Source organism: Mesocricetus auratus, unplaced genomic scaffold, assembly GCF_017639785.1.
Source record: "Mesocricetus auratus isolate SY011 unplaced genomic scaffold, BCM_Maur_2.0 Super-Scaffold_4256, whole genome shotgun sequence".
Classification (NCBI taxonomy): domain Eukaryota; kingdom Metazoa; phylum Chordata; class Mammalia; order Rodentia; family Cricetidae; genus Mesocricetus; species Mesocricetus auratus.
In genome coordinates, this window is record NW_024429182.1 from 52,394,977 (window position 1) to 52,409,575 (window position 14,599).

General features: G+C 55.0%; 1 protein-coding gene across 3 annotated transcripts; it reads left to right on the plus strand.

Moving 5' to 3' along the window:
* The first annotated feature begins 18 nt into the window (after positions 1-18).
* On the plus strand, positions 19-12,606 carry Sipa1 (signal-induced proliferation-associated 1). Of its 3 annotated transcripts, none has more exons than XM_005063990.4 (16): positions 19-147; positions 2,457-3,229; positions 3,807-3,934; positions 4,018-4,194; positions 6,964-7,138; positions 7,611-7,714; positions 7,980-8,137; positions 8,245-8,854; positions 9,175-9,449; positions 10,886-11,104; positions 11,208-11,319; positions 11,409-11,517; positions 11,592-11,693; positions 11,780-11,834; positions 12,074-12,152; positions 12,233-12,606. In XM_005063990.4, the coding sequence occupies exons 2-16, from the start codon at positions 2,551-2,553 to the stop codon at positions 12,377-12,379; spliced, it is 3,129 nt and encodes a 1,042-aa protein (XP_005064047.1). In that variant the 5' UTR covers positions 19-147; positions 2,457-2,550; the 3' UTR covers positions 12,380-12,606. The 3 variants fall into 3 exon arrangements, with proteins under 3 accessions (XP_005064047.1, XP_005064046.1, XP_005064045.1); XM_005063989.4 differs by having other exon boundaries at positions 44-147; positions 2,427-3,229; XM_005063988.4 differs by lacking the exon at positions 19-147 and adding an exon at positions 959-1,950 and having other exon boundaries at positions 2,427-3,229.
* The last annotated feature ends 1,993 nt before the right edge of the window (positions 12,607-14,599 follow it).

Genomic DNA, 14,599 nt, shown 5'->3' on the forward strand with positions numbered 1-14,599 from the left:
TAGTCCCGCCCTCTCCCCCCATCCCCGCCATGCACCGCCCCCATCCTGACACCGCCCCCAGGCGGAGCTGCTGCGCCGGGAACGATGAGAGAGCAGGCTGCGGGACCCTGGTGCGGAAGGCAGCGGCAGCCAGCGGGAGCCCGAGAGGTACTGGCGGGATCAGGGAGCTGGGAGGCACCAGGTTAGAGCTGGAACCCAACAAAGTGGCCTGGACGTGGACCCGTGTAGTGTGGGGAGGGACTGGACTGCTCGCTGCTTTCACTGCCCGCACCCGCCAACCTCCTGCCGCAGTCAGCGTGCTCGGTGTTCTGTGCTGCTGGCAGTTCCCACTCCCGCCTCTGCAGGAGCAGCTGAGTAGATTCATTGGCTCACAGGACTTCTCTCACAGCACTGGCAACTGCTGTTGAGTGTGTTTGGGGTTCCCCATCTTCTGGGGCTCCCCTTCTCCCTGTGTGACCTCTTTCCCAGCCTTTTCAATACTGGGTCTGGCCTGGGAGGAAACATCTGTAACGCTCCCTGGCAGCAGAAATGGGGTCATGACCTCCAGATGTGCTGGGAAACATCCAGCGCCTCCTCCTGGGGCGGCCAGGCCTTCCGGATCCGTGGGGGCGGGGCGCCCCTTTCCCCCTCAGTGACACAGGCTGCAAGGAATGTCCTGGCCTCAATGGACCTTGTGTGAAGATGTGGGGTGGGGGGCAGAGCCCCAGTACACCCCTTCAGGCAGGGCCAGAACAAGACGCAGCTCATGGGCTGGGCTGCACGCTCACAGAGCTTGGCCCATATGGAGAAAGGCCTTCATAGACCCTCCCTGGTGTTTTCTCTCACTCTACTCCCTACATTGTAGCCTAAGGCCAAGCCTGCAAGGCCCACAGCTTGGCCCTTGGGCCTGGGGCCTGCATAGTCCACACACCGACATGGCTGGCTTCAGCCTTTCATTTTCCTAGCAGTCATAAAAGAAAACAAGAAGTTCAGCATCAGCGCTTGTCCTAGGAGAAGCCAAGTTAGGAAGACCCGAGGAGGAGGTCTACTCTTACTTGGTTCTGGAGGCACAGCTGAGTGGTACCACGGGGCCTCCCCATCCCCTTCTGGCCTAGCCCCACTTGGTGTCACTGGATGCTGTATAAAAACTCACAGTGAGTTCTCATGCCCTGCCCTAGCTGTATCCTCACACCTTCTGCACCTGCCTGGTCTGGCTTTACCACACATCCGCACTTAGCAGGCCCCTGGGGCCTTGGGTGTCTCAGCCTTACATCCTGTGAGACCTTGAACCTGAGACCTCCCCTCCCCTCACAAGCCTGCCCTACGCCTACACATACTCTGAGAGTAGGCAGGTGCAGCTTTGCCAAGTCCTAGAGCGGTAGTTCTCAACCTGTGGGCCGAGACCCCTTGGAGGTCAAATGACTCTTTCACAGGGGTCACATATCAGATACCCTGCATATCAGACATTTACATTACGATTCATAACAGTAGCAAAATTACAGTTACAACATAGCAACAAAAATAATTTTATGGTTGGGGGGTCATCACAACATGAGGAACTGTATTAAAGGGTCACAGCATTAGGAAGGTTTAGAACCACTGATATTCACAGAGCGGGTTTAAATTCTACTTTGAACACTGAACTAATTGAGGCAAGTTCATCTCCTTAACCAGGCCTCATTTTGATCTTCTGTCCTGCTGGGCTCAGACCTCCCTGTCCATATGAGGCCAGGTAGACAGACGTCCACAGGGGTCTGCCAGCATTAGTCCCTAAGAGGTTAGTACTAGTCCTGTCTTTAGACCTGGAGTCTTGGGTCCCATGACTGAGCTGTTGTGACCGTAGCACCTTCCTCAGGATACAGGGGCCAAGCAGGGGGCTGGGCTGAGTTGGGGCCACTTCCTGAGCTGAAGGAAGTCCTCTTGCCACTGCTTCTGTCATGCTGCTGCTCCGGGAACCCTTGTGTCCTTGAGGTATGGAGGCGACGGGAACCAGGGCCCCGAGCCCAGGCCTTGGGTGCTCAGCTCTTCGGGGACCCTGGAGGAAGTGGGAGGTACCAGGAGGAAAGCCTCTGGGGACAGGACGTCCTCCCTTTGTCAAGTGGGCAAGACCCAGACACCAGTGACTGCATTGATTTCCGTCCCAGTGGAAACTGTCTGTCCAGTATTTGGTGACTTTGACTGTGGAACTAGACCCCAGGTGTCCAGGTGGGAACTGGGAGGCTCTGGTGCCCCTTCTGCTGCCCAGGCATTAGGACCCTCAGAGGCAAAACTCAGCCCCTAGCATTGTCCAGTGCTAAGCCTGGGAGGGGGCTGGAAACCTCAGCCCCAGGCAGACAAGGAAGTGGCCAGGAAAGCGGAAGCAGCTTTGATGGTCCCGGAGGGGGCCGGAAGCCAACTGGGGTGGTGGAAGACTGGGCCGGGGGCCTGAGTTCCTGTTTTCTCCCCAGGCCCATCTGAGCAGCCCCCTCCTCCTTCAGGGCAGGAACCACTGAACCTCAGCCTTCTGGCTGGGCACCAAGGACCTGTCCCCACCAATGCGGCCGGGCCCTCAGAGAGTCAGGCCCACAGAGCATGCCCATGTGGGCCGCTGGAGTGGGGAGCCCTCGTCGGGGCATGGCCCCTGCACCTACAGATGACCTCTTTGCCCGTAAGCTGCGTCAACCCTCCCGGCCTCCACTGACACCACATACCTTTGAGCCAAGGCCAGCTCGGGGCCCACTTCTGCGCAGTGGCAGTGATGCTGGGGAAGTCCGGCCCCCTGCACCAGCCAGCCCCCGTGCCCGTGCCCACAGCCACGAGGATGCCAGCCGTCCTGCTGCAACCCCTACTCGGCTCTTCACTGACCCACTGGCACTTCTCGGGTTGCCAGCTGAGGAGCCAGAACCCACCTTCCCACCAGTGCTAGAACCCCGGTGGTTTGCTCACTATGATGTGCAAAGCTTGCTCTTTGACTGGGCTCCACGGCCTCCGGGGACAGGAAGCCATACAGAGGCCAGCTCTGGGACCCAGACCTTAGCTGAGGACCACACTGCCACCTCAGATCTACTGCTTGGAGCACCTGGCTTTGTGTGTGAGCTTGGTGGTGAGGGTGAGCTAGGGCTTGGTGGACCAGTGTCCCCACCTGTGCCCCCTGCTCTGCCTAATGCGGCTGTGTCGGTCCTGGAGGAGCCACAAACCCGAACCGCAGCTTACAGCCTGGAGCACGCAGATCTGGGTGCGGGCTATTACCGCAAGTACTTCTATGGCAAAGGTAAGAGGCAGGCGAGCCTGGAAGAGGCTGGAGAGGGTCTGGGTCAGAGGTCCCTGTGGTCTGCAGTGCATACAGTAGGAAGCTTTTGGGCTGCCCTTTCCCTTTAAAGTTTCTGACTGCAAGGAGCGAGAGCTGCATTGGGCTCTAATGGCTCAACTCTAACCACCTCTTTAAAGCCAAGCTCTGACATTGCACCTGAAGTCAAGGGAGTGCCCCTCGCAACTAGTTCATCTTCATAACCGTTCAGTACAGTGAGCGACTTCCTATCTCCATACTTGCTAGGGGAAACCTTGTTCTCACCATTATCAGGAAAAGAAGCCTCAGTGTTCTGAAGGAGGGGACATGAGCATTGGTGAATCCAGGGCAACATTTAACCCCCGGAGCTTTTAGCCGTTATTTCCCAGGGTCTGGGACGAGGTGTGGTGTGGGTGGGACTGCAAAAGCAGGAATAAGTGACTCTCAGATTTAGCACTTGGTAAGAGGGAGCCCAGGGCGGTACTTCTGTGGTGGGCGTGGTCAAAAAGGATAGGGCAGTCTGTGGGTTTGGCGGATCACCCACTGCCCACCCCTATCCCAGAACATCAGAACTTCTTTGGGCTGGATGAGACGCTGGGTCCCGTGGCGGTGAGCCTTCGACGGGAAGAGAAAGAGGGCAGCGGAGGGGGCACCCTACACAGCTACCGGGTCATTGTGCGGACCACACAGGTGGGTTGCGATCGCAGGCTCCGGAGGCGGTTCCCTCCTCCATATCCTATAGGAAACTGAATGTCTCTACCACCTGTCCTCAGCTCCGGACCCTCCGTGGCACCATCTCGGAGGACGCACTGCCACCCGGTCCCCCAAGGGGCCTATCTCCGAGGAAGCTTCTGGAACATGTGGCTCCACGGCTGAGCCCCACCTGCCTGCGCCTGGGCTCAGCTTCTCCCAAGGTGCCCCGCACGCTGCTTACTCTGGATGAGCAAGTGGTGAGTGCCTGGGAGGAAGGAGGGCTCAGCTTACCAGGGAGATGGGTCTGAACTCAGCCTGGCTCCTAGCTCCCTAACCCTGACCTAGGCACTGACCTCAGGAGAGGTCATCTGGGCTTTACTTGACTAAGGAGGGCTGGTAAAGCAACCGCAGCTTGTTAGGAATGCAGATCTGAGGCTGCAGTCCTGGCCTCCTAACTCAGGCTGTGTGTGCTGGTTTTTTGTTTTGTTTTTTTTAAACCTAAGGTGATTCTTGGTACTTTACGGTACTAGAAGGCCCTGTCTGACTGACCCTGCCCTGACCCTCTGCAGTTCCCTTATCTTTGCAGCCCCTGCTTGATCTTCTCCCCAGGTAGCAGGCTCACACCTGCCCAGAACTTCCTGTCCCACTTCAGGACACTCAAGCTAGTTGGAAGTCCTCTACCCAGTGCTGGAAAGTGCCCAGTGGCCCCGACTCTCCAAGCACATCCATATCCTCACAGTGTCAGGCCCTCCACCAGATGCTGAAATAGCTCCAGATGAGGTGTTGTCCCTGAGCACGGGCGAAAGGGCTCCTGCTGAAAAACAGGAGCAGCAGGGTTGGGTGGAAAGAGAGCATACGAATGGTGTTGACACAGCCAAGTCTTTACACTGTAAAAACAGGCACTCGGGCCAGCACGAGCCTGCGTTTTCTCGGCAGGCAGGGTTAACAAGGTTTTCTGAGCAGAGGTATCTACAATGATGGTCTACAGGTCTAATGTATGTTACATGATGTTTCATGTGGGTGGAAGACTTTCGGAACCAGCATTGGGGAGGCATTTTTCTTTGGTCTTGTAGCCACAGAGATTCCGAACAGATCTGAGAGGCACAGTAACTCTCTAGCTAGGACCTAGGCTGGGGGAGAAGAGGCCCAAAGCTGCATTTGCTTGGGTTAGACATGGTGGTTATGGTGACACAGGTGATGAGGTGATGATAGTCTAGAGAGTGGCTAGTCCTTTGTGACCAACTGAGAGGAGGTGATGATAGTCTAGAGAGTGGCTAGTCCTTTGTGACCAACTGAGAGGAGGTGATAGTCTAGAGTGGCTAGTCCTTTGTGACCAACTGAGAGGAGGTGATGATAGTCTAGAGTGGCTAGTCCTTTGTGACCAACTGAGAGGAGGTGATGATAGTCTAGAGAGTGGCTAGTCCTTTGTGACCAACTGAGAGGAGGTGATAGTCTAGAGTGGCTAGTCCTTTGTGACCAACTGAGAGGAGGTGATAGTCTAGAGTGGCTAGTCCTTTGTGACCAACTGAGAGTAGGGGAAGGTTGAGATCCCAGCTTCTTAGTCCCTGGGAGGTTTTGTTTTCTTTTGTTTTTGATTTTGTGGACCCAGGGGCTCTAGAGGAGGGATAGAAGGCAGAGAACAGAGGAGTCATGGTTGAGGGGTCAAAATTTGAAAGGGCCAGGCATGATGGTGCACGCCTTTAGTCCCAGCACTCAGGAAGCAAGGGCAGGAGAATCTTTGTGAGTTCCAGGACAGCCTGGTCTACAAACTGAGTTCCAGGACACTCAGGACTATGTAGAGAGACTCTGTCTCAAATAAAGAAAAAGATATTGAGAAGGCACTTGGTAGCTGGTGAAATAGACCTGGAATTTGGGAAGAGGGTCTGAGCTGGAAGCAGCTATAGAGGGAGGAGGGACAAAACATAGAAATATGAGTGAAAATTTCAAGCAATATGAGGATCTTGTTGTCCCCTTGAAATGCCAGGGCCAACAGTGCCAGGAGGGGCCGGGCGTTGGTGGCGCACGCCTTTAATCCCAGCACTTGGGAGGCAGAGGCAGGCAGATCTCTGTGAGTTGGAAACCAGCCTGGTCTACAAGAGCTAGTTCCAGGACAGCCTCCAAAGCCACAGAGAAAAACCAAAAAAAAAAAAAAAAAAAAAACAGTGCCAGGAGGGTGCCAGGATAAGGCCATATCTGTGTGCTGTAGGGGAGTGGGGGCTTGGTGGCTTTTGCTGTTTGTCCCCCCACCTCCCCTAGGGGACAGAAGCCTGGACCTCAGGCATGCTAGGAAGCCCTCAACCACAGAGGTTAGCTTTGAAGGAGGGAGGCGAGAGCTGGGGATTGGGAGGTGAGATTACGTTAATGGGGTCAGAGGGCATAGCTGTCTACACCTGGAAGAAGAACGTGTGCAGAAAAGCCGGTCGAGGTGGCAAATGCCTGTAAACCCAGCATTAGTCAGCCGAGGCAGGAGGATGGCAGTGAATTCAAAGCCAGCCTGGGTTACATAGCAAGACTGTTTTAAACAAATAAAAATCATGGCACATGGCTATAATTCTAGCATTTAGGAGGTACACACAGGAGGATCAGGAGTTCAAGGCCAGCCTTAGCTCTATAATGAGTTCAAGTACAGCCTGGGCTGTGTACAATACTGTATCAAAAAGACAAGAAAAAAAAGTGGGTAGGGGACAGAAATGGCTCAAAACCTCAAAGGGCTGGGGTTAGGCTATGCAGGCGCTGAGGGAGGGCGGCACATTAGAGCCCTGAATTGAGGAAGACAATGTGGACACTTGTTGGGAGTGATGTCATTTCAGTGACTCATCTCTTTTGTCATTGGAAAAGCAAATCCTCCATCCCCTCCCCTAACTGTGACCTCCCCTACCCTCTTGAGCACAAGAGGGACAGGTTTGATAAGCAAAGACACACAAATGGCTCAGAGTTCCTACCAAGGTAGCCCAGCCCCCAGGCCACAGTGCTCTCCATGGCAGATTATTGAAGCTTTTGTCTTCTGTTGTCCATGATCCCCTCAGCTGAGCTTCCAACGCAAGGTGGGCATCCTGTACTGCCGGGCTGGCCAGGGCTCTGAAGAAGAGATGTACAACAACCAGGAGGCAGGAGCAGCCTTCATGCAGTTCCTCACCTTGCTGGGAGATGTGGTGCGCCTCAAAGGCTTTGAAAGTTACAGGGCCCAACTGGATACCAAAAGTGAGACCCTGGGGGGGACTGGAGGTTCAGGGGCAGAAGTTTATCGTCATTCTTTAGTCTGTGTTGGCCAGGAACTGGGGCTGAGGGTGGGAATTGAGCCACGGAGCCCAGCTATGCAGCAGGGACAACGGACGGATGGATGCGAGGCTGGGAACCCTGATGCCTGAGTTAAGCCCAGGGCCCTAGCTCTGTTTCCCTCTAAGACCATTTCTCACTTCTGGGTTCCTTCTATTTCAGCATCACTATCCAGATCCCTCTTCACCCTGGTGGGGGCTGTAGCCTACAGGGGGAGGGGAGGGAATTCACCAAGTGTGCGGCCCTTGGACTTCATGGCCTGGGCATAAACTGGAGGCTTGAGAGGGTTGTCTGAAACTGACTGGGGCATAGAGAGAAACAAATTCAGCCTAGGACGACCCATTGAGTCACCCGCACTCCACATGCTCTCTTTGTATCCCCGATTGTCTGGCTACAGCGGACTCCACGGGCACACACTCGCTGTACACCACCTACCAAGACCATGAGATCATGTTCCACGTGTCCACGATGCTGCCTTACACGCCTAATAACCAGCAACAGGTGTGAGAGGGGTTGGGACAGGCCAAAAACTTTCCGGAAGCCACAGAGGGTGCTCCTTGAGTGGCAATATCAGAATCTTGGCATGAGCTCTGCTGACCCCAAACAACCTTCCCCTCTGGCTGTACGACCTTCCCCAAATACCTTCCTCAGGCCTTTGCCAGAGGCAGGTGAGGAACTATTGGTGCCCAGGCTATGCCATGAATAAATGAGGAGAGATGGGGGACGGCACAAAGCCCATCTCACATTCCTTATCTTTAACCCCCAGCTCCTGAGGAAGCGGCATATTGGCAATGACATTGTGACCATCGTGTTCCAGGAGCCCGGTAGCAAACCTTTCTGCCCTACAACTATCCGTTCACATTTCCAGCACGTGTTCTTAGTGGTGCGCGCACACGCTCCCTGCACCCCGCACACTTCATACAGGTGGGTGTTAGGGTGGTCTCCGGTCTCCCATGGGCACCAATTCTTGGACACACATTCCCCACCTCCTCCTGCCTCCCGTGCCCTCACTGCAGCCTTCTTCCACACAGGGTGGCGGTGAGCCGCACCCAGGACACTCCTGCCTTCGGGCCAGCACTGCCTCATGGCGGAGGCCCCTTTGCAGCCAACGCCGATTTCCGGGCCTTTCTGTTGGCCAAAGCACTCAATGGAGAGCAAGCGGCCGGCCACGCACGCCAGTTCCACGCCATGGCTACACGCACACGCCAACAGTACCTGCAGGACCTAGCTACCAATGAAGTGACTACTACATCGCTGGACTCGGCTTCGCGGTTCGGTCTGCCATCTCTGGGCGGCAGGCGCCGGGCAACCCCTCGGGGCCCAGGCGCTGAGCTGCAGGCGGCAGGCGCGCTGATGTGGGGTGTCCGCGCGGCTCTAGGAGCGCGGGTCGCTGCAGGAGCTGAAACGGGTGGCCCGGAAGGCGCCGAGGTGCCCTGCTTGTTGGGCATCTCCGCAGAGACGCTGGTGCTGGTGGTACCGCGCGACGGACGCGTCGTCTTCAACTGTGCCTGTCGCGATGTGTTGGCTTGGACCTTCTCGGAGCACCAGCTTGATCTGTACCACGGGCGCGGGGAGGCGATCACGCTGCGACTCGACGGGGCCCCGGGGCAAGCAGTGGGCGAAGTTGTGGCACGTCTGCAGGTGAGCTCTGGGGAAAACTTAAGACCGCTGCTGGGTCTATATGCTCCAGGAGTAGGTCAGGAGCCTCCCAGGGTCTGGGGTGTGTGAGGGATGTAGCCTACTGGAAGTTAGGCCAGTCTTAGGCGGGGAGGGTGGGGGAAGGGAGCTTGTACAGGTGACTCCTAATGGCAGAACCCCGGGACTCCCGCTATCAGGTGGGTCGCCAAGGCTCTGTAGGCATAGGCGTGCTGTGCTAAGTAAAATGAGTCGGGCAGGGCCAAGGGACTGGTTCTGGGGAGCCACGCCCCCAAGGGGCGCTCTCACCCAGCCCCTCCCCTCAGCTGGTGAGCCGTGGCTGTGAGACCAGAGAACTGGCCCTGCCCAGAGATGGTCAAGGTCGCCTGGGCTTCGAGGTGGATGCAGAGGGCTTTATCACGCACGTGGAGCGCTTCACATTCGCGGAGACCACGGGGCTTCGGCCCGGAGCACGCCTGTTGCGAGTGTGTGGCCAGACACTGCCCAAACTGGGTCCAGAAGCTACTGCCCAGATGCTGCGTTCTGCGCCCAAGGTCTGCGTCACCGTCCTGCCCCCAGACGAGAGCGGCCGGCCGCGAAGGTCAGGGCACCCGGGATGTGGCGAGGTGGGAGGACTTGGCCGCTGACCCATTCTGTGCCTCCTGTGCGTGCATCATGAGCATGCTCTCCAGATTCCATGACTCTTGACCTCTGAATGCTCTTTACTCGTCTAGACGGAAGCTGATTAAGCCCTTCTTTCCCTGCTCTAAAGATCAAATAGCTTCTTCTATCATTTTAAGACATTAGCTCCCCCACCCATTGTACACACGAATTGACCACTACTATTCTAAACCCAGTATAGGCAAACTTTCCCCAGAAGGCCCCAAATAGTAAATATTTTTAGGCTTTTGAAGTTACTTGGTCTCTGCCACAGTTATTTGACTCTTTTGTAGGAAAATGAATGTGTGGCTGAGCTTCCACTAAAACCATGGATACTGAAATTTGGGGATTTTTTATAGATGCTCTTTATCTTGTAAAGAGGTTACTGGTGGTAAACCCAATGTAAAGTCAAAAAATTCCAAGTGGAAATACATTAAGTCCAGACTATAATTTTTGTTTGTTTGGTTTGGTTTTGGCTTTTGTGAGACAGGGTTTCTCTGTAACTGCCCTGGATGTCCTGGAACTCACTCTATAGACCAGGCTGGCCTTGAACTAACAGATTCACCTGCCTCTGCCTCCAAGTGCTGGGATTAAAGGCATGCGCCACTCCCAGTCCCCCATCCCTGGCTTCGGACTGTTATTTTTACATGCCAAAAAATACTCTATTAATGCCTTTCAAGTATTTAAACATCTTTAAACAACTAAGGCTAGAGATTTGGCTCAGCTGTCAAGAGCACTTTGCAGAGGACCCAGGTTGGATTCCCGGCACCCATTGGTGCTCACAGCAGCCTGTAACTCCAGCTTCAGGCATCCCATGCCCTCTTCTGACCTGCACAGGCACCTGCACTCACATGTGCCTGCCCCCTCCCCACATACATACACACAAATATAAAATTTAGACACCTAAACAGTATTCTTAAGCGGAAGAGCTTCAAACCCTTGCCTGTGTGCTAACAGAAGGAAAGGAGAGGAAAGAGAAAAGCCTGGACTGCATTTGGCTCCAGGGAGGGCTGTCGGGGACCAGCTTCAGCGGTGTGTGTGTGTGTGTGTGTGTGTGTGTGTGTGTGGTGTTCGTTCATGTCCCAAAGAGGATGTGTAGACACACCATAGTGCACTGTAGTTGCTAATCAATTTACATTGCATTGTTTAGACTCTCACAGCCTACAGTAAAGTCAGGTTACAGACATTTGACAGAAAAATTGACAGGTGACCCACCTAGGTACATGGGACAGAGCAGTAATGTTAACCTAGGTCTGGAAAGTGCTCTATTGCAGGCAAGTGTTGGTGGGGATGCATGGAGCTCTCCTCCTTGTGGAAGCCTCTGGGTTTGATGATCGGGAGGGGCCTCCCTGATGGTGCCCCACCCTCATCTCTCAGGAGCTTTTCGGAGTTGTACACGCTGTCGCTGAAGGAGCCCAGCCGCCGTGGGGCCCCAGAGCCAGTACAGGATGAGACTGTGAAGGTGGTCTTGCTCCCGCCCACAAAGCAATTGCTGCATTTTTGCCTGCAAGACAGCAGTGGCCCTTCCGGGCCTGGGGATCTGACTGAGGAGAGAACGGAGTTCCTACACAGCCACAACTCTCTGTCGCCCCGCAGGTACACCCTCCGGGCTTCCCCACTCTGGTCCGCCTTTTAGCACCTGGAGGCTCAGCTCTAGGAAAGCAGCTCTCAGTTCTGAGCCAACCCCTGCCCTCCTTAGCTCCCTGTCAGATGAGGCTCCAGTCCTGCCCAACACCACCCCAGACCTCCTCCTTGTCACCACTGCCAACCCATCAGCACCTGGTACTGGCAGAGAGAAACCCCCCTCCCAGGTAAGCAGAAACGAGGCCATGGAGCCATGGAGATTGGCCACAGCGATGACACCGAGTGTTACAGCCTTGCCGTTCCCTTTTGCCTCCAGGACCAGTCAGGCAGCTCCAGTAGCCATGAGGACCCCAGTGACTCAGCCCCAGAACTGAGGGCCTCCATCCTGCCGAGAACCTTGTCTCTGCGGAATTCCATCAGTAAAAGTGAGTCTGGAGCCAGGGAGCAGGACAGGAGAAGGTAGCCAGGTCCTCCTCTAAGCCTTTCTCCTCACTGGCAGTTATGTCGGAAGCTGGCAGTGAGACCCTGGAGGACGAGTGGCGGTCCATCTCAGAGATCGCTTCCACTTGCAACACAATTCTGGAGTCGCTGTCCCGAGAGGGTGAGGCCCCTCGGCACCGGGGAGGGGGGCCAGAGGGGCTTCTTTATCCCTTTCAGAACTGCCCATACAGTCTCTCTCTCCCATAGGACAGCCTATCCCAGAGAGTGGAGACCCCAAAGGAGCTCCAAAGTGTGATTCTGAGTAAGACTTCCACCCTCATATAGCGTGTGTGTGTGTGTGTGTGTGTGTGTGTGTGTGTGTGTGTGTGTGTGTGTGTGTGTGTCTTTCCCTGCCTTCCCTCTGGAGTCAAATGTTTTCTAGGCTCTGCTTGCACAGATACCTAAGTCTCAGAAGGTGGAGTTGGAGTTGTTCTCAGTCAGGGGTGTTTGGGAGGCAGCCTGTGGTGCTACTCTTGCTCAACTCTGACCCCATGTCCTCAGGCCAGAACCTGGGAGCCTGTCAGAAAAGGTCTCTCACCTAGAGTCCATGCTCAAGAAACTCCAGGAGGACCTGCAAAGGGTGAGGAGACAGGCTGGGGTTGACACTGAAGTGCAGGAATGCTCCCAGGAAAGGGCTCTGACTACTGCTCCTCACCCTAGGAGAAGGCAGACAGGGCGGCCTTGGAGGAGGAGGTGCGGAGTCTCAGGCACAACAACCAGCGGCTGCTGGCAGAGTCCGAGAGCGCTGCCACCCGCCTGCTCCTGGCCTCCAGGCAGCTGAACTCACCCACTTCTGACCTGACCTAAAGTTCACCTCATGCTCTACTCTGATTCCGGACCTGCTTGGAACCGCCTGGCCCTTCAGAGCACCTGGGTCACACCAGTGGTCTTCCTCAGGACTTGTTTCTTGCGCGAAGGCGCGTCTTAGCACTGCCCCCAACTTCCCAGCCCATTTGGTGGCTAAGGTGCCCTTACCTGTCTGTTTGTAAATATTCTGTAAAGAAAAGGAGACATGTTTTAAAAAAAACCTGTTTGTGTTTGTGTGTTCCATATATATGAGTGGGTAGTTGTCTCCAAGGCCACATCAAGCTCCTAGGACCAGTAAGGACAGGTCCCAGGAACATTGATTTAGGGCTGGTCTGCCCTGGCCTGGTACAAAGCAGAGGCGGGGGAGCTCTGAGGGTAGGATACCCCTTCCCTTCATTTGTTGGGTTCTCTTGGGAAGCAGGGATGGTGTCTGTCCATCTCCCTGACAGGCCCGGCTTCTTCAGTCCCTGAGCCAGAGAGCATCATTGATTCTAGAGGCGGCAGCTCCTCTTTGTACCCAGGAGTCAGTGACCTTCAACCCACTTCTCTCACTGGCCATGACTCCCACCCTTCCTCACCAGGCTGGGCCTTTCCCCTTAGGGGCATCCTCTGTCCAAACCTGGACTTTGTCTTAACACTCTGCTTCTGCTGAGGTCAGAGGAGGCATGTGCCTGCCTCATCAGAACCTACCCAGGGGGTACTCTGCAAACCACTCGCCGTGAGCTGTCTTACTCACACTCCAGCAGAACGAGCTAGGATAGTAACAAAGAGGACACAGGAGCATGAGGAAGGCTTCTTGGAGGAAGTAATGTGAGGACTGCATTTTGAAAATTGAGTTCACCAGCAGATGCCAGGTATTCCAGAAGGACCACTCTAGGGCCCACTGGGCTGAAATGAGGGTTCATGAAGGGACCCTGAGTTAAAGAGGCTGGATCAGAAAGGATTATGAGAAGTGCACTAGGGATCTGGGATCAGCAGCTTCTGCATGTGGCCTAGCCTTTCCTGGTGGTGACCAATTTCCTCATTACTGTGATACAATATGGGACAAAGACCACTTAAGGAAGAGTGTGAGGATTCAGTACCTGGTGGTAGAAAATTTGTGAATGGGAGTAGATACATTGTATCCAGTCAGGAAGCCCAAAGAAAAACCAAGGTTAGAGCTCAGCTACTTTCTCCTCAAGTCAGGCACCCGGACTGCACTCCGTGGAATGGTACCATGCATAATCTCCCATTGCTTAAACTCTGGGATTCCCACACAAACACGCCAGGCTTGTCTTCTAGATGCTCTGAAATTCAGTCAAGTTGACAGTGAAGCCTGGCCATCCCAGGGATTGTAGTGAGCAGCCTCGTGGGGCAGGGCGGAAGGAAGGGCAAGGCTCTGGTCACCCTGGGGATGTGTCTGCAGAGATCTTCCATCTGACCTTGTGGTGATAGATATTTAAAGGGAGAGTGGTAAGGAAGGTGTGGGTGTCAGCTATTTGGCTACAGGGAGGCTAGTGAGGAAAGAAGCCGTAGTAGCAGCTGTCCTGGAGGGAGGACATAGGGGTGACAATGGGGAGGAGTGGGCAGATTTCCCTGGACCTTGTGAAAGACGGGATGCATGCCGGTAAAGGAAAAGAGGTGGTATCCACAATGGTGGCCAGGTTTCTGACTGGAGCCCCTAGTGGGTGGGAAGGCGACATCTGAGACAGAGGAAGAAGGAAGTGGACACCCTGGGGTGACTGCGGTCACTTAGTGTAGGGTGAGTTTGAGAGACTTCAGAGTAGAATTGTCCAGTGGCTGGCACCCACGGGACATAAGTCTGGGCTAGAGACAAAGATTTGGGACCGATGAGCCATTAGTATGGTGAGGTCATTCAGGGAGTGTGGGAAGGACTAAAAGAGCTTCCGGGGGTGGGGGTGGGGTCACCGGAGGCTACTGCAGGACATTAGGGAAGCCAAGAACAAGGCACTGTCTAAACTGAAGCCAGCCGAGAACCTAAACAAAGCAGGGTGCCCTTGGATTTCAACCCTTCTCACTTGCAGGGTGTCGCCAGTCCGACCTCTCGGCTTCTCTAAGGCAGGTTCGCGGGGATCCAAGCCAATGCCAGATACCGCTCAGTCTCAGCTAGAGTTGCGCTTAGCCAGAGTTGCACTTAGCCGGATTCTTGGATGGTACACCCTTGCTTCAGGCCCGCCCCTTAAGCGTGTGCACCCCAGCGTTTATGTTAGGAGACTACAG

Bases quoted from the DNA above. Each gene is read 5' to 3' on its own strand.
- Sipa1 (XM_005063990.4), top strand. From the start codon at position 2,551: ATGCCCATGTGGGCCGCTGGAGTGGGGAGCCCTCGTCGGGGCATGGCC. The intron at 4,195-6,963 runs GTGAGTGCCTGG...TGATCCCCTCAG, and splicing joins TTACTCTGGATGAGCAAGTG to CTGAGCTTCCAACGCAAGGT. The intron at 11,835-12,073 runs GTAAGACTTCCA...CCATGTCCTCAG, and splicing joins GCTCCAAAGTGTGATTCTGA to GCCAGAACCTGGGAGCCTGT.